The following is a 17,751-nucleotide window of genomic DNA, read 5'->3' as shown; positions in this document are numbered from 1 at the left end:
ATCTGTGGGGAACCAGACTGGGTGTGTGCCAGCGTCTGCCTACACACGGGCGTGTCCACAGTGCAGACACCCTCCCAATGCAGGCGCTGACCACACTGTTCCTCTTGCATATGAAGAGCCTCAGGAGACCAGATTCCCCACCTGCCACCCGTCCCCTGCTCCATGTTCCTGCCTTCACTCAGCTGGACTGGACCCTTCTCACCCTGGTCACCAAACTCTTCAAGAGATGCGGTACCTTTAAAATAATCAGAGAGGGCTGGTGAGATGGCTCAGTGGGTAAGAGCACCCGACTGCTCTTCTGAAGGTCCAGAGTTCAAATCCCAGCAACCACATGGTGGCTCACAACCATCCGTAACGAGAGCTGACTCCCTCTTCTGGAGTGTCTGAAGACAGCTACAATGTACTTACATATAATAAATAAATCTTTAAAAAAATAAAATAAAATAAAATAATCAGAGAGACTCAGGCATGGTGCCATATGCCTGTGATCCTGATATATGGGAGGCTGGATCAAGAGAATCACAACTTTGAGGTCATCATCAGCTACTGAACTGATCAAGGCCAGCCTGGGCTATATGAGACCCCGTCTCAAATAGAGGCTCAGAGTGGGCGGAGGCTTCCATGTAAGCCTGGTGACCTGGAGCCCACGTAAAGGTGGGAGTTGTTCTCTACCCTCCAGAGCATGCGTGGTACAAGCACCCACCACCAATCTCCCTCTCTCTGCCCCCCGCACCCCCCTACACACACATGAGAATTTGAGGAATGCTAGGCATGGTGGTACATGCTTGCAATCTCAGAACTCAGGATGCTGGGGCAGGAGGATTGTTTTGAGTTTCAGGTCAGGAAAATCAGAAATTCCAGCTCATCTTCAGCTATATAGTGAGTTTGAATCTAGTGTGGATGACATGAGAGTCCATCTTATAAAAATAAACAAGCCGGGCGGTGGTGGCGCACGCCTTTAATCCCAGCACTTGGGAAGCAGAGCAGGCAGATTTCTGAGTTATACAGAGAAACCCTGTCTCGAAAAACCAAAACAAACAAACACACACCTGACTATTGCAGTGGTTTCCTGTTTCTGGTGCCTGGGTTTACAGGACCCGGAAGATGGAAGACTGATTCCTTGTCATGGGTCCCACATCATAGAAACATCTCAGCCTAGCTGGCCCCAGCCTCCCTGGAAAATCCACAAATTGTCTTGATATATCTATTTCAGAATTAGACGTAAAAGCTGGTGGGGTCCAATTAGGTAGGGTCCAGCCTTGTACAGGTCCTTAGTCCCACAGATACAAGTGTGGGAGCAGAGCTGGGGGCCTCGTCTGTAGACCCCAAGCCTGTTCCTCATCCCTGGCTACCAACCTCAGGAACAGGAACCCCTCATCAGGAGGACCCCCCTCACACTGTCTTCAAATTCCCTCTAGAGGGCGGTGTTGAGCCGTGAACAGGAGAGAGAGGGACAGGAACTGAGAAATGGGTTTAGGTGTAGTTCCCCTTTCTTGGATATCCCCGAGACTGTGTCCAGTGTTCTGCAGGACCTGCCTAGTGTTTATCCGAAGTCTCTGCCCTCTCAGATGGAGACAAGCTGGATGCTTATTTCACGTCCCGACGTCTAGCACAAAGTCTGGCATAAAGTGACATAGGCCAGGGGAGAAACGGCTTAGTGCGTTACAGTGCATGCTCTACAGGCAACAGATCTGAGCGGGAGCCCTCAGTGCCCACAGGAGTAGCCAGGCATAGCTGCACATGCTTGCAACGCTGGGAACTGGGGTTGAGATGAGTGACTCCTGAGAGCTTGCTGATGAGCTAAAATGGCAAGATTCTAGATTAGTGAGAGACACTGCTGCAAAGCAGAAGGCGGAGAACAGAGGAACACAGAATGCCCAACCTAGCACTAAACATCGGGAGGATTCCAGGAGAGTCGCTGGTCTTTGGTCCAGATTGGAAGGTGGAAAACGCTAGGTTTTGATGTTCATGAAGGATGGTGGAAGCAGCAACAGCAACAAAGCAGATGCACCCATCATGAAGACAGGAAAGCAAGCTGGCGAAACCCAAAAAGGTTTTACTGCTGTCTCCAGTTAGGGCGGCCCTTCTCGTTTTAATTTCCCTAGCCAAGAAGATATACACAGAGACTTGTCTCTTTAGGTGACTGCAGATCCAGTAAAGGTGACAGCCATGGTTCATAATCATACTGGGTCACAGAAGACTGCCTCAAAAATAAATAAACCGATCATGGAGGGGTCCAAAAAGCTTGTGTGACTATATACTTCAGTCTCCTCGTGGGCACGTGCCTGGGCATCTGTCTTTTTTTTTTTTTTTCCTTCCTGAATGGTGACTGTACCATTTTCTAGTCCCCCTGCCAGAGAGCCGAGGGAGCCCTTCTCTTTGCCTGAGGAGTTGGCTTTCTTGATTTTGATGGTTCAGCATGCCCTGGGGGTAGGTCTAGAGGGTCTCAGTAGGGATGAGCTATCTCTTGGAAGACTGGGGGCTGCTGCCTACCACACCTACAGGGAACCTCTTTCCCACACCTAGGAAATATGAATTTGACCCTGGGGGGGGGGTCACGCTGAGGGCTTGCTCTCTTTGTTGGCCATGGAGATAGATCACAGCATGTCTCTGTGCCTCAGTTTCCTTTTCTGAAAATTGGAAGAAACACCATTTACTTCCACAGATAAAGTATCTTAAGGGTTTCTATTGCTGCCATGAAAACACCATTGATCAAAAAGCAAACTGGGGAGAAAGAGGTTTATTTGGCTTACACTTCCATGTTTCTGTTAATTATTGAAGGAAGTTAAGACAGGAACTGGGCAGGAGCTGATACAGAGGCCATGGAGGACAGCTGCTTACTGGCTTGCTCCTCATGACTTACACAGCCTGCTTTCTTATAGAACCCAGGACCACTAGCCCAGGGATGGCTCCACCAACAACCAGCTGGGCTCTTTCTTCATTGATCACTAATTGAGAAAATGTCCTATAGTTGGATCTCATGGAGGCATTTCCTCAACTGAGGCTCCTTTTTCTCGGATGACTCTAACTTGTGTCAAGTTGACACACAAAACCAGCCAGTACATAAAGCTTCAGGGATTCAGTAGAAATAAAAATTGAAAAAACATGGGGTTGGTGCCCACACCCATCTCAAATCCATTAGGGAGTCTGAGGCTATCCTGTCTCAAAATCAGCCCACGAAGAATAAATCAATTAGACAATAGAAAACGAACAAAACAACTCCTCCCTCCTCTCATTTTTATATTTCCCTTTCTGTCTCTCGCCTTCCTTCTATCTCTTAATTCTTGAAAAAAAAAAAAAAAAAGGCGCCCGCTTATCTCGAGTCAAGGGCAGGTTGGGGCCGGACTTGTGCTGGGGAGTGGCAGGCACAGCACGCCGAGACCCGATTGTGCCACTTTCCCGGGCACCGGGCCGGCACTGGGCGCCCGCAGACCCGCGAGTGGCGGGGAGAACACCTCCAGCCGCTGCCGAGTCCCCGGCTCCCGCCCGCGGGGCATCAACACAAAGGTCCTGCGGCAGCAGCTGTGCCGCGCTCCTCCTCCCCGACCAGTCCAAGGTCCGGGCCGCGCGTCCATTGGCCCGGAGCTCCAAGGGGCGTGGTCTCACACTCCGCCCTGCCCCGCGGCCACGCCCCAAGTCCCCGATCTTTTCTTGCAGTCGAAGAGCAGCAGCTGGAGGAGTAGGACGTGTCGCCAGGTAAGTGGCTGGTCCTGGGACCCTAGGGATGGGCGTGATGGTGCGCGGGATCTCTGGAGCCGCGGGGACGGGGCCGAGGCCTGCTCTGCACTTTGCTTCCCCTCTGTGGGGCCTTCTCGTTCTCCAGCTCCGTGATGGGTGCCCCCCCACCCCCACCTCCGGGACGTGCTCCAGTCGCCCGGGCTAGTTTGGGGAGCGCGGGTTACTCACCGTCCCCAAGGGGAGACGGGTGGGTGTGGCCACAACACCGATACTTGTCTGACTTCGGTTAGTACTTCTCTCTGGGCCACCTGTTTTTTGAGCGTAGGAGGCGCGCCCTCTGCGTTTTCTGGCGGGCTGGAGGTGCTGGAGACTCGCGGCTAGAGGAAGGCGGAGCTGTCCTCGACGGCCGGGCCTCGCCAGCTGCATGCTGGGCGGCGGGACAGTAGCCAGGCCCGGAGAGGGGGAACCGCCCTGACCCCTCGCGGTTGGCTGCCTGTAGGGAGGAGGAGCGGCAGGGCGCGCTCGCTTGGTGTTTGCGCCAGGATGGGGGCCTTAGGGCACAGAGGAAAACTTCACCGGGACTGGCGGTCCTGTTTACAGGCCGGAAATGCAAGGTTGGGTTTTGCTTTTTGTTTAAAAAAACCAGGCTCTGAGCTCACAGTTTTCTGAGGTTGCAGTTTAGGTCTGTGCAGGGTCAGCTGTAGATTCCCACTTCTCCTTCAGGGCCTGGATTCTGAGAGATGGAGGTGCCCCTTTGCAAAATAGGAGACCCCCCCACCCTTCCCCGCCGATTGGAATAGAGGGAGCTGGCTAGCCTAAGTGTCTGGAGAAATAGGGGCTTTTTAAAAACCTTCCCCTCTTGACCATACTGTTACTTCTTGGTGCTTTTAGTATGTTCTCTCTCCAAGCTGAAGCCAGAGGGAGAGAATGAAAAATAATTGGTCATTAAACCAGTAGTGGTGGGTTATGCCTGCAGTCCCAGCACTGGGGAGGTAAAAAGGATTCAGGATTCAGGTTCAATCGTGGCTCCATAATTAGTTCAAGGCCAGCTGCGGTAAATAACTTCCTTCTCCTTCACAGCACTGGGGAGACTAAGACAGAGGAACTGTCCACAGCAAGATCCTTCAAACCACTTAAAAACTCGAATTACAATCTGTGTCCCATGTTCCTGTTCTTTGTCCTATTAGGCTCGAACTTTCCCACAGGGCCTTCTCTAGCGGCTTTGTGACTCTGACTGTTCATTGTGTCCCTAAGTGATCCTTAAGCCTCAGCTCAGCCATTCCCTGGTCTGGGACAGGGGTCTCCTCAGAGTTTGGCCTCCCTCCCCCCTATCATCGCCTCTTGGGTGACGACAGCCTGGTTGCCACTCTGTGCCCTTGCATCACCTCACCCTCCAGGGTGACCATGAGCTGAATTGGGGTCAGAGTAAGCTGACTTCAGCCCAGCCTAGGGTTGGGGGAGCTGGCTTTCTTAGTCCTGCGAATGCAAGGGGAAGACTTTGTGCCTCATATCTGGCAGCTGTGGGAGGGGAGGGTTCTCCTAGTGTGACTGTGCACACCTTAGGGCCACTATTGTTAAGCCCACCTTCTGCTCTGCAGTGTGGCTGGGACTGCCTCTATAGCTTTGAGCTACTGGGATTTGCAAGGTCCTTGTCAAACTGAGGCAGGGAATTAGTGGGTCTAGGAGAAGATGGAAACAATCAGGCTGGAAGGTGAGCAGAACTGGGGGTGGGGTGAGGCAATTCAGGGCTAGGAGGCCAAGAGGTCTCCTTGGCCTGCCCCGTGGGATGACGTTATTGGAAGGGACTGCTTTGGGTTTCTGGACTCTAATCTGGAGCTTCTAGCTTCCTGGCAGTTGAGGGGAGGGAGGCAGGGGAGGGGGCGTCCCAGCTGGGCTGTTGGAGGGACGGGTTGTCTCCTAATCCTGTACTGTTTGCTCTTCTGTGTTCAGAGGCCCCGCCCCTGATATCCCCCCCCCCCTACTCTCACTGAATTCTCTCTTCTCAGAACAATGGAGCAGCATGTGGCTGGCTAGCCTGGCTGCTGTGAGCCTCAACAGCACGCGCACGCACGAAAACACACACACACACACACACACACACACACACACACACACCCCTGCTCTTCTCATCCTGTGCCTTCCAGGATCCCTGTGTCCGTTTAGCTGATCAGTCTTAATCTTCCCTTGGCTCTGGGTTCTTTTCTGCTAGTCTGGCTGAGTTGGGGGTGAAGATGAACCTTGACGTCTCAGTTTGTATATGTGTTCCCCTACCCTCCCCAACGCCTGCATCTTGGGAGCTGGGCAGTTTCGCAGCAGCTGTCCCTCTGGGAATCCCTTAGAAAGGCAGACTTGGGGGCTTTTGGGAGCAGGTCAGTGCTAGAGCCAGAGATCCTGGCTTCCCAGAATCAAAAAGCAACCTTGGGCAGTCCCCAGCTAACTGACCAAGCAAAGACACGTTAACTCCACCCACATCTGTGGAGTTGGAGTTCCCTTTTTGGCCACTGGCCAGAGAGTCCTGGGGGCACTAAAGTGTGGGTAGCTGCATCTGCTTTCAGGTGCTTCAGGTGACAGGGAAATGGTGAGGTGTCTGCCTGTCAGGCTAGCAGGAAAGGGATTCTCATTTCTAGTGCCTATGAACCCCTGTGGCGTCAGAGAAGGCACCGGCTTCTCCCTCCATGGCAGAGGCGCTGAGGTTTTAGCCTTCACCTGAGTCTGACCTGAGTCTTTTCACCCACTCACCAGTGGCCAGGCTGTCGCTACAAAGCCTTGGGAGATGATAGATGTCCAAGTGTGCAGAACACGCTTCAAGAAGTTCTGGCCATGCCCAAGAAGGACGCCTCCAGCCTCCTCAAGCACTTGTTTCTCCACCTTTCACTTTCCTGCCCTTCAGGGGCTATGAAGCAGACTTCTTTCACTGAAGTGTAAGTGGCCTACATCACCTAGGTTCCCTTGTAAGCAAGCACCTGTCTCCCTATCTCAAAAGATCCTTCCCTGCTGGGCGTGATGGCTCACAAAACACCTGTAATTCCAATATCAGAGAGGCTGAGGCTGGAAGATTGCCTTGAGTTTGAGGCCAACTTGAGCCAGTCTCAAAAATGGGAATGGGAGGCAGGGGTAGACATGTTGGAAACTGGGGGCTTTGAGGCACAGAAGGTGCTGGGCCTGGCCAGTTGTATTAACACAAAGCAGCACTAGGTTATGAGGTGGACTACAAGGGGCTGGGGAGGCCAGACCGCTGTCCAGTTGGGCTCCGAGAATCTTCCAGGGCTTGCTATAAGGCCTGTGGAAAATTCCCAGGCTATTTTTGGCTAGAAGGCCCCTTTGCCACATTTCTCAGTATAGGAGTCTGACATGCTCTCTCTGGTGGACAGTCAGGGTGGGTGTAGCATTCTGCCCTCCAGACCCTGGCTGTCTGGCTCAGGGGTGCATTTCTTACCCTGAGGTGTGTTGTGCCATGCCCCACCCCACCCCCATCCCTCAGTGAACATTAGAAAGCCCCCGGTCTCTTGCTGGTACTTGAGGGTGCTTCTGGACGTGATGTCCACAGCTGGGGATGGGGACAGATGGCAGAGTGCCTGCCTAGGATTCAGGAAGCCCTAGGTGGCATCCAGCTGGGCTACATGAGATTGTTTCAATAACAAAGTTAGAGGGGAAGCTAGGCACTATTTCCTCATGCACACAGTGACAAGCCTGTGCACACACAGTTGTGTGTGCCCTGCTCCCTTCTCCCCATATCTATGGCCACTTGGTCATACACTTATAAGCACATCACCCCACATAATTATGCAGATGTGTGTTCATGTGATCATGTACGTAAACATGCTTCCATATACATATGCATGTGCACACTACATGTTCACATACAGAAAAACACACGTGGGTACCTAGTCTGGAAGTCGTGACATCACCATGGGCATTTCATTTTGTCAGAATTTGTCTCTGGCAGAAGCTCACTAGGGTCTGTCTAGTCCTGAGCCCCTTTGGGCAAGAGCCACAGCCCCATCTTGAGCTCCCAGTGGAGCATCATGGAAGATGGGCGGTGCCTTTTCCAGGGCCACGCCTGGTCTCAGCAGACAGAGGGGTGGAGTGGGAGCTGAGGCTGTTGGAACTCCAAGCTACTACTGTTGCTGATCAGGGCTGTGCCCTGGCGAGTGCAGGACCAGAGAGGCCTCCTGGATAGCCCTACCCCAACCCCAGCTGGCTTTTGTCCCCTTCTAGGACCAGCTGGGGTGGGCTGGCTCTGACAAGTCCAGCTTCCTTTCAGCGCAGATAGCCTCAGGAGTAGCTAGTTTGGGGAGTGGAACAGCTTTGTGGGTCTCCCAGCTCCCACCCCTACCTCAGGGGCTTCATTTCTGGGTTTTAGTTTCTTCCACAGTCTAGTCAGTGTCGCTGTGTTACTCAGTACACACCAAGGGTCCTCAAGACCTTTGCCTGTGCCCAGCCCAGGACATCCAGGGCCCCTTGTGTTGCCCTTAGTCCTGTGCCCTCTGAAGGCCATGGGCTTCCGAGGGCCTTTCCAATGAAGAGGCTGGATTTGGGGCGTGAGGGACCGTGAGTGGAGAGTGAGGGAGTCCTGTCTGGAGCAGGGCACGAGAAGGGTGTGAGTAGATGGGCGGAAGGGGCAAAGAAGGGATGATGACAGCCATGGTGATGCAACTTGGTTCCGGGTCTGGCCCTGCCCCCTGAACCTTACTTCCTGCTCCTGCTGGACTCCCACACACTCTGCACTGGCCTGGAAGCACAGAAGGCTCGCTCCAGTCTTAGGCCTTTCCACACCCTGCTGTCTATTCTTCCTGGAACAGCCTCCCTTTGTCATTGTTTTCTTTTTGAAATGGTCTCTGTAGCCTAGGGTAGCCCAGACCTCACTGTTCCTAGCCCAGGCTGGTCCAGAGGATTCTTTAGCTTCAGCTTCCAAAGCACTCACATTGCAGGCAAGCACCAACACCCCTGGCTTCTCTCTGTTTCTCAAATGTCTGACTGACTCTCATATTCCAGGTCCATCTGGTACTCCCACCTCATTAGTCATCATCCCTTTTGTTAGTGGTCCTTTTGGCAATCTGTGACCCCCACCACCTTGTGACACTTGGATTTACCCGTTTATCCTCTGGTTTCAAGTTCTGACCTGTGTCTCCTGTATCATGATTATGGCTTGATATTGGACATGTTTGTTGAGTGACTTTGTGATTGCAGTTTACAGCAATATAATCATAGCTAGTTCTTGTTGCTTGCCTATTGTGGGCAGAGCTGTAACCCTCACACTTGTACGTATTACTTCATTTAACGTTATGATTTGTGTGAAGCTGAAACAGTTTCCACTTCTCAGATACAGAAACTGAGGCCCTGAGAGGTTGAGTCACTTAATAATCACTTAGCTGGCAGGTTCAGGAAGATATGAACTGTCCCTGACTGGGGCTGGGGGAAGGGAGGACAGGCAGGAGGCTGTTTAGGAGGGGAAGTTCTTTCATGCTGATGTCATCTGGTCCCGATGGTCTCACCCTGCTGTCATGGGAGGATGGGTGGGGCCCACTCTCCCTCTCTGGGCCAAGCTTCTTCCCAGAACTCCTGGCATTGGAACATTCTAGGACTCTATGACCTGTGCTGGAGACCTGAAGGCCAGGCCAGCAGCCAGGACCTCTTCAAGGTGGGGGCTTCTCTGAATCTGTGGTCCTGCCTGGCTGGGGCCAGAGCTAGGAAGAGGTCAGTAGTCACCATGTCACTTCTGGAAGGCTGGCCAGTGACACCTCTCCAGCCAGGCAGGACTGAGTCCCCAGAGAGGGGCTGGGCATACAGAGGACCAGTCTCAATCTTTGGGGAGACAGGCGCTCTTGCACAGCTCCTGTCCTCAAGCTCCAGGACTCCAAGGTGGAGGGTTGGAGCGTGAAGCAAGTGAGCCTTGCTGGGCAGTGCAGGAGGAAACGCAGCCCTGGGGCCATGGAGTAACTATAAGTGGGAAGAAGCTGGCCCTGAGCTGGGGCCAGGGTCTGGAGCGCTGAGGGGGCTGGAGGTGTAGCTCAGTTGGTGGAGTGCTTGCCTAGTGTGCACAGAGCCCTGGGTTCAATCCCCAGCCTCACAAATACTGAACATGGTAGTACACAGCTGTAATCCTCGCACTTGGAGACTGAAGCCTGTGTGGGCTACAGGAGATCCTGAAAACAAAGCAAAACAACAAACACCAAACCCGTAGCTGCACTGTTTAGAAGATAGCCACAGGGCCACACAAACCTGCTCAGGCCTGTTTCTGTCCCACTGGCTTCCTTGGCTCTGCTCTCCCATCTCCATCCAGATGTAAAGGGACACCCTGGACTTGATTCTGAGCCCTGAAAGGGGAAAGGACTTACCCGAAGACTGACCCTTGAGCCAAGGCGGTTGGTTGGTCTCACCCTATCCCTTTTGTGTACAATGCTTTGCTTCCCGAATTATCGTTTTTGGACTTTTCAGTTGGTCTCAATGTAGACTAATCTGCCTTGGCTCATAGCAGTCCCTTGGCCTCAGCCCATCCCACTCCTTATAAGAGCCACTGCCTTTGTCTGCCTGAATCCTTGCCTCTGAGGAGTGGCTGAGGGAAGTGGCGCCCACCCTGGGCTAGGTGTGAGTGCAGGGAGTGCTTCTCCCCTGGGGACTTAAGTGGTGACCCGCCTGGCACTGAGCTCAGGGCAGCCCCTCAGAGAACCTATCATGGCCTGTGACCCAGAATAAGGGAGGGTTGTTCTGTGCTCTTAACAATGAAGTCCTGGCTGAGGTACTGCCTCCCTCTCACGGTATTTACTTACGTCGTAAGCATTCCAAGGTCTGTTTCGGGAACAGAAAGGTGCTAGCTTAGGGAATTGCCTGATACTTGTGTGTGTGTGTGTGTGTGTACTTGAGACCACAGAATAGCCCCAGTTGTTGATCTCCCAGGTTTGTTTATTTTGAGGCAGGGTCTCTCACTGGGATCTGGGGTTCTCTAATTAGAAGGCTAGGCTGGCTGCCCAACAAGCCTTAGAGAAGTCATCTGCCTCTAACCTTCCCAGGGCTGGGATTACAAGTGCATATCACCATCTTAGCCTTTAAAAAAAATTCCTAGCTGGGCCATGGTGGTGAACACCTCTCATCCAGCACTTGGAAGGCCGAGGCAGGCAGAGCTCGGAGTCTGAGGTCAGCCTGGTCTACAGAATGAGTTCTAAGACAGCCAGGGCTGCACAGACAAACTGTCTCCAAAACCAAAAAAGTTGTATTTTTATTCTTGTTTAACTGTATGTATGTGGTCTGTGTGGGTTTGTGTGTGTGAGTGAGCGAGGTGTAAGCCAGAAGAGGTCATCAAATGCCCTTGGAATTGCAGGTGGTGTGAACTGCCTGATGTGGATTCTGGTTATTGAACTCAGGTCCTCTTCAAGAGCAGTGAGGACTCTTTAGAGCTGAGCCATCATCTCTTCAGCCCACACTAGGCTATTCTGTTATACATGGGTTCAAACACAGGTTCTCCTGCTTGTGTGGCAACTATTTTACTGACTAGACCATCACCCTAGCACATAACCTGGCATTTCCTTTCCCAGTGGAGATGGAGGGAGGCTGGTAGGTGCCATGGGAGCCCAGGGCTGGCACCTGAGCAGACACTTGAGCCAAGGTGTGACTATAGACAAGGTGATCTGGAGTGAGCCTCTAGGAGTCTCAAGCTCTGTCCTGTCTAGTCTTCTGAGGCAGGACTCTGAGAGCCCCCTTCTCTCTCTAGGTCAGCCATGTCATCTGAGCCTCCTCCACCGCCGCTGCAGCCCCCCACGCATCAGACTTCTGTAGGGCTATTGGATACCCCTCGCACCCGGGATCGCTCTCCATCCCCCCTGCGGGGCAATGTGGTCCCTAGCCCTCTGCCTACCCGCCGGACAAGGACCTTCTCAGCGTAAGTCTTCGGCTGGTCAAGCACTGTTCCCCAAATGGGGCTGCTACCAGATCTAGCAGGATCTACTCCTAGAGACTAGCTAGAAGTACTAGTGAGAAAACAGGAGGGTGCCTTTAAAACTCAGGGTTAAAGGCCATCCTTGCCACCACCCGTGGGAACTGGCCCCTGACTGTAGTGTTAAGTTTTTGGACTTTAGTCAAAGAAGCCTTTTTCTATGAGGCCGTGGGGGAGAGGGATGGGACGAGATACAGGACAATGAGTGTCAGGGTAGCTACTGGCAGGTGGAGAATTTAGGGCCGAGAGGTGTTGCTAAGTTAGCTCAGTTCCCTGTTAACAAATGGACAAACAGGCCTGAGAAAAACACGCCACGGTTGCCCAGTCATTTCTACTGTGTGAATGGCTCCCAGGGCTGAACACAAAGCCTGTGTGTGACTGTTCATGGTGGCCCCCAGCCAGGCCTTCCTGGGACAACTGGGAAAGTAGCTCCAGGGGAGTGGTGGCTCTTGTAGAGGACCGACGGCTGTCTCCTTGCATTTCCCTCTCAGGACAGTGCGGGCTTCGCAGGGCCCCGTCTACAAAGGAGTCTGTAAATGCTTCTGCCGGTCCAAGGGCCACGGCTTCATCACCCCAGCTGATGGTGGTCCTGACATCTTCCTGCACATCTCTGAGTGAGTTAACTGCTGCATATCTGGAGGTTTGGGGAGGCTTGGGGTGGGAGCAGAGGGGTACTGTTGTACCACTGTAATGGACGGTGCTGGGCAGGAGAGCATCTATGGGGTGCGTGAGGCTGGGCAGAGCTCCGTGGGACAGAGACTGGGCATGTCTAGGAATTGAGTAATGTCTTGGGTGTATGTCCACCACAGATGGTAGGAACAAGATGAGGACAGTTGTGCCTGGCATGTCTAACTGGGTCTGAGTGTCCAGTGCCTGACCTGTGGAGAGGGTGTCCCTGGGATGGGGATATGTGTTGGCCTTCTTAAAGGAGGGGCCTGGTGAGGCTGGGGTCTGTTCCTTTTGCTCCAGGAAGGAAGCTCAGGGCTGGGCTCTTTCTCCTGCCACTTGCTCATTGAGGCTCTTCCTTCCTGTTTGAAAGCTTGCAGGAGTATGGTGTGTGTGTGTGTGTGTGTGTGTGTGTGTGTGTGTGTGTGTGTTGGGGGCGGGGCACAAGGACCCCAGCAGTCCCCTCCCTATTTGGCTTCTTAGCAGCGTTTGGGTTTCCTAGGAACCCCAACTAGAACCTCTACCAGACCTCCTTCTTTGGCCCAAGCCCCCAGCCCACCCTGACTTCATTTTGGCTGGAACAGGGAATGAGTCTGAAGCTTGGGGCACGTTTGGGACAAGCCTCCTGCCAGTGACTGACACCCTGGCCATGTGTCCAGTCTCACTCTGCCAGTGGCAGGCAGAGGCTTTCCCAGAAGTCCCAACCAAGTCTTGAAACCATGGTTGGAAAGAAAGGGTGGTGTTGTACCCCCTCTGCTGAGATGGAAGTTCTAGCCCACTCTCCTCTGCCACCGCAGCATGCATATACACCAGGTCTGTTTAAAAGGTCCTGTATGTTTAAACACGCCAGGAATGTTTAAAAGGCTGGGTATGGTGGTGTATGCATCTTAATTCCAGCACACGGAAGGCAGAAGTAGGAGGGTTGGTGAAAGTTTGAGGCCAGCCTGGTTCACACATTGAATTTGAGGCCAGCAAGGGCTACATAGTAATAAGACTCTTGTCTCAAAGAGTAAAACAAAATGAAATACTCCTACCTAGCACAGAGCTGAGAGCCAGTTTCTAGATGCATTTTAACATGTGTATGAATACATGCATGGGTATATAAATGTCCAGACAGTCTCTTTCCAGGAAGGATTCCAGTGATCTGCAAGCATACACAGTACAATTTGATAAGTAATTAGGAAGGAATCACAGGGCGGGGTGATCATATGTGAGGGGCAAGTGTGCGTGATGGAGATGCCATGAGCTCTCTGGGGTCCATTGTTGAAACTAGGCTATTGGAAGCTTCCTGGTCCACATCAGAGAGGGGGAATGTGACTGATCTGAGATTCTTTCATCACAACAAGGCAGGTCCAGGGAATGTTGGCCAGCCCTCGTGCTCAGGATCATCAGGATACTGCCCTTATTGTGAGACAGGATCCACTCCCACCCCCACCCCTTTCATCCTGCTAGAGCCCCTTTGTGCTCTCTGAGACAGGGTCTCAACCAAGTGGCCACACTTGCCCACAGCAGTCTTCAGTCTTCTCTGTGGGCCAGGGAGACCTTCAGATTGCAGCCCTCCTGTCTCTGCTTCCCATGTAGCTGGGGTTACAGCCTGTGCCACCGGGCTTGACTTATTAGGCACTTTCTGAAGGCTCACTGGGTGGAAAAGAGGCCAAAGACATGGTTTGTTTCGGAGAGGGAGCTGGGACCAAGGACAGTGTATAAAGGCAGCCAAGGAAAGCTGGTCTCTGAGTGGGAGTCTCATTTCCAACCATGGGCTCAGTTCTGATACTCGAACATCCTAGGCGGCTGGGATGTCTTTCAGCCCCAGAGAGGAACCACGACATGAGCTGGTAGAAGGGCAAGGAGGCACTTGTTTCTAGAAGGACTCTTGAGGAACAAGGAAGATGGAGTCTGTCCTGGTGTCCCACTGTGGGGTCTGTGAGGCTGGTCTTCTCTGTGCAGTGACTGCTGTCTCTCTGTGTGTGATGAGGACACCCACTTGGATGTCTTCCTCTATCCTTCTCCTCCTTTAGTTATTCAAATTTTAGGAGTATTTGCCTGCATGCCTGTAAGCACCTCACGCATACCTGCTGCCTGTGGAGGCCAGAAGGAGGGGGTTAGGATCCTCGGGGACAGGAATTATGCATGGTTTGGGAGCTGAACCCAGGTCTTCTGTAGGAGCAAATGCCATGATTCCCATGCCACCCCCACGGTATTTGTTGAGACAGGGTCTCTCACTGAACATGGCTAGCTGGCCAGCCAGCACCGCGGTCCTCCTAATTCTGCCTTTCTAGCACTGGGCAAGTACACTCCACCACACTTGGCTGCTTTACATGGGTGCTGGGGATGCTGGGGATGCGAACTCAGGTACTCATGCTTGCAAGGTAGGCACTTTCTGGCCCTAGCTATCTCCCAGCCCTGATGACCGCTCTTTTCTCTCCTGCAGTGTGGAAGGGGAGTATGTTCCGGTGGAAGGCGACGAAGTCACCTATAAGATGTGCTCTATCCCACCCAAGAACGAGAAGCTGCAGGCTGTAGAGGTGGTCATCACCCACCTGGCACCAGGGACCAAGCATGAGACCTGGTCTGGGCACGTCATCAGCAACTAGGGACCTGCAAGAACCCCTTCTCCTGGGCTTGAGGGAGACTTTGGGGGAAGGAGGAGCAGGGCCATCCTGGATAGAACATTCTACCATACAAGATGGGGCCTCAAGGCGGGCGTGGCCCCTCTCAAGCATTTCCTGGAGGGAAGGAGTTGCGGGCAGGCAAGGGGTGCTCTCAGCCACCAGTGCAGCCTCCAGCCATTGCAACAAGCTCTCACTGTCTGAAAAGCATTAAAAGCATTTGAAAAGGAGAGGCACCTGCGGAGGCTGAGTGGCGAGGGTGCAGTCCCAGCCCAAGGCACCCGAGTAGGTCAAACGTGCTATTTTCCCAAATGCCCCCTCAGATCAAGCCTGTAAGGACTATTCCTCAGATCTACTCGGCCCCCTGAGGGATGTCACCAGCCCTATGAAGACTTCCCATGACCCAATGCCCTGGTCGGGGAAGCTTCCCAGGGGACTTTGCCTCTTGGTGCCTTTGCAGCAGGTCTGTCTCCACCTTCACCTTCTGGGAAAGACTCTAATGCTTAGGATCTCTGCTGTAGCACAGTAACCTGGGACTGGGCACTGGCACCACTCCGGAGAAGGCTGGGCTTTTCCACTTGGCCTCTAGGGATCAGGCGGCCTCCATGTGGCATTAAAAGCCTATCATTAAAGTAGTGCTGGGGGTGGCTGTGGGGGTGGGGAAGAGACCTCAGCAGGAAGGCCCAAGAGGGGAGGGTGGTGCTTTATTTAAAAACAGAATCCAGGCTAGTGGTGCATGCCTGTAATCTCTGCACTTGGCAGGTTGAAACAGCATTCTAGGCCAGCCTAGGCTACAATCTGTTAAAACAAGGGCTGGGGATATAGCTCAGTGGTGATGAGTGCTTTACTTAGCCCAGCGTGTGAAGGAGTCTCCGTTCCACTGCTAGCATAAACCCTAGGATGTTGACACTGACCCACTGAAGAAAGGCAGCTTCCTTTCTGATGGCCTTGTAAGGATAGGTGTTGAAGGAGAAATCAAAGGTATATTCTCTAAGACATGCCTAAGGATCTTTTCCCTTCTTCCCCAGTGCTTGGGGAGCCCAGAGCCCTGGAAATGCCAACAGCACAGAGCTATGACGAAGCCTCGGCCTGCTTTCTTTTTTGGTGTGTGTAGAGTTGGGGTTTGGGGAAGACAGGCTCCTGCTGTATAGCCCAGGCTGGCCCCAAGCTCTTAGCACCTTTCATGCCTTGGCTTCCTATTTGCTGGGGTCACAGGTGTGCCTTCACTCCCTGATGCTTTCTTTTTTAATAGCTCAGACTTCCACAGAGCCCTGTTTTGCCCCTGCCTGCAACACTGGAGAGCTGTGTTTCAAATGAATTGATCCCTAGACTTTTTGGTGGTTGGCTTTAGTTATGATTCAAAAATAGAAGTAGTTGGGAAATGGGTTTTGAAATGTAGCTGAGAGCTCACGTGTCAGAACAGGGACGCCCATTCTACAGTGGTGACTGCCTTGAGGGCTGTCCCCCATCCTAAAGGTACAAAGGTTGTGGCTTTCAGACATAGGGTAAAGTGTTTAAAAATGAGTTGGGTCCCCAGAAAAAGCTAAGATGCAGTGGTGCACACTTAGGTAGTCCCAGAACTGGGCAGGCTGAGCCACAATGCCTAGGGTTGGCCATCTAGCCAGCCTAGCTTATTTGGCGAGTTTGAGGTCAGAGAACCTATTTTTGTCTTTTTAAAAAAGTGCCTAGCACCTAAGAAACAAACAAAAACGTGTTGTCTTCTGGTTTCTACATGCATGAGAACACAAAAAAATATGTGGATACACTTGTTAGGGTCTTGTGCAGCGGACTCCAGTACCACCCAGCTGACCATCTTTGTTGTTGAGCTGCCGATGGTCATTTTTCTACTTGGTCAAACATGGCCTTTTCCCCACACCAGGCTTGGTTTACTGCCCAGAGGCTCTCTTGAGGCCAAGGAACAGAAGTCTAGACCCATGCTTGCCATGACCTAGGAAGGCGGCTCCCTGAGACCGACAACCTTCTGATACCCCATTGTTCCTAGTGGCCAATACAGCTTTGCTTTCACTCTGGTATGGTTAGACTTTGGGCAGCACATGGTTGACCTGCTAGTGAGCCCTGTCCCCCACTGAGCTGGCAGACTGGCCTCTGAATTCTTCTGCCCCACAGAACCCTTTGTAAAGGGCTTTTCTTGTATGGTCACTTCAGCCTGTAGACTTATCCCGGAACTGCAAGGTGTTGGGAAAGACCCCTGTGATCAGAGAGTGTCAACTTATAGATAAGGAGGGACCCCAGCATCCAGTGCTGGAGACTGATAGACTCCCAAAGCTAGATGTTTGAGCCCATAAGCCAACTCTTTCTCAATAAAGTTTGTTTTGTGCAAGATGAGGTGACTGTAAAAGGTTGTGTGTGTAGTTCTGGGAGGTCAGGGTGCCTGCCGCTCACATGGCAGACACTCTTACAGTGTGCTTCTAACTGACAAGGTCCCTTTATTATTCCAACACCGGAAGCTGAGTTCTGGAACAGGCTTGTTAATGTGGTGGATTATGGGCAAATGCCCTGTGGTGGTACACGGGATATAGGTAAATGTGAGAAGGGCCTTGGGTTTCCTGTTGCAGATGTTTGAAGGGGGCCTTGAGGCTCTCCAGGGACCATGTGGGGGAGATGGGAGAGGAGGCTACCCCTCATATAGGTCCTGTGGCCCAGCTGCCTTGGAGCAGAGGAACAGCAGGTTGCTGATAGGGTAATGACAACCCAGGGTGGGTGACTTTACCAAGGGATGGGGCTTTTGATGTTTCTGTGATTCTCCCAGTGGTTGGGGAAATAGCCAGCCCATCAGGCCTGTTCCGGTAAAGGCCAGGTGATGAGATGATCACATAAATCAGTCTTGGGTTTCTCCAAGCTGATTGG

The 17,751-nt window shown here is 52.6% G+C and overlaps 1 protein-coding gene across 4 annotated transcripts; it reads left to right on the top strand.

Annotated features, from left to right (window-relative positions):
* The first annotated feature begins 3,655 nt into the window (after positions 1 to 3,655).
* On the top strand, positions 3,656 to 17,229 carry Carhsp1 (calcium regulated heat stable protein 1). 4 transcript variants are annotated; one of them, NM_025821.2, is made up of 4 exons: positions 3,656 to 3,696; positions 11,387 to 11,554; positions 12,100 to 12,222; positions 14,706 to 17,222. In NM_025821.2, the coding sequence occupies exons 2-4, from the start codon at positions 11,394 to 11,396 to the stop codon at positions 14,866 to 14,868; spliced, it is 447 nt and encodes a 148-aa protein (NP_080097.1). In that variant the 5' UTR covers positions 3,656 to 3,696; positions 11,387 to 11,393; the 3' UTR covers positions 14,869 to 17,222. The 4 variants fall into 4 exon arrangements, with proteins under 4 accessions (NP_080097.1, XP_006522410.1, XP_006522411.1 ...); XM_006522347.3 differs by lacking the exon at positions 3,656 to 3,696 and adding an exon at positions 4,177 to 4,292 and having other exon boundaries at positions 14,706 to 17,229; XM_006522348.4 differs by lacking the exon at positions 3,656 to 3,696 and adding an exon at positions 9,240 to 9,319 and having other exon boundaries at positions 14,706 to 17,229.
* The last annotated feature ends 522 nt before the right edge of the window (positions 17,230 to 17,751 follow it).

Source organism: Mus musculus, chromosome 16 (genome assembly GCF_000001635.26).
Source record: "Mus musculus strain C57BL/6J chromosome 16, GRCm38.p6 C57BL/6J".
Taxonomy (NCBI): domain Eukaryota; kingdom Metazoa; phylum Chordata; class Mammalia; order Rodentia; family Muridae; genus Mus; species Mus musculus.
Note: the sequence above shows the minus strand (reverse complement) of the source record. Positions and strands in the feature narration are given on the sequence as shown.

Coding starts and splice junctions, on each gene's coding strand:
- Carhsp1 (XM_006522347.3), top strand. CDS start 4,222: ATGGGGGCCTTAGGGCACAGAGGAAAACTTCACCGGGACTGGCGGTCC. Junction 11,555..12,099: donor CGGACAAGGACCTTCTCAGC/GTAAGTCTTCGG, acceptor TTTCCCTCTCAG/GACAGTGCGGGCTTCGCAGG. Junction 12,223..14,705: donor ATCTTCCTGCACATCTCTGA/GTGAGTTAACTG, acceptor TCTCTCCTGCAG/TGTGGAAGGGGAGTATGTTC.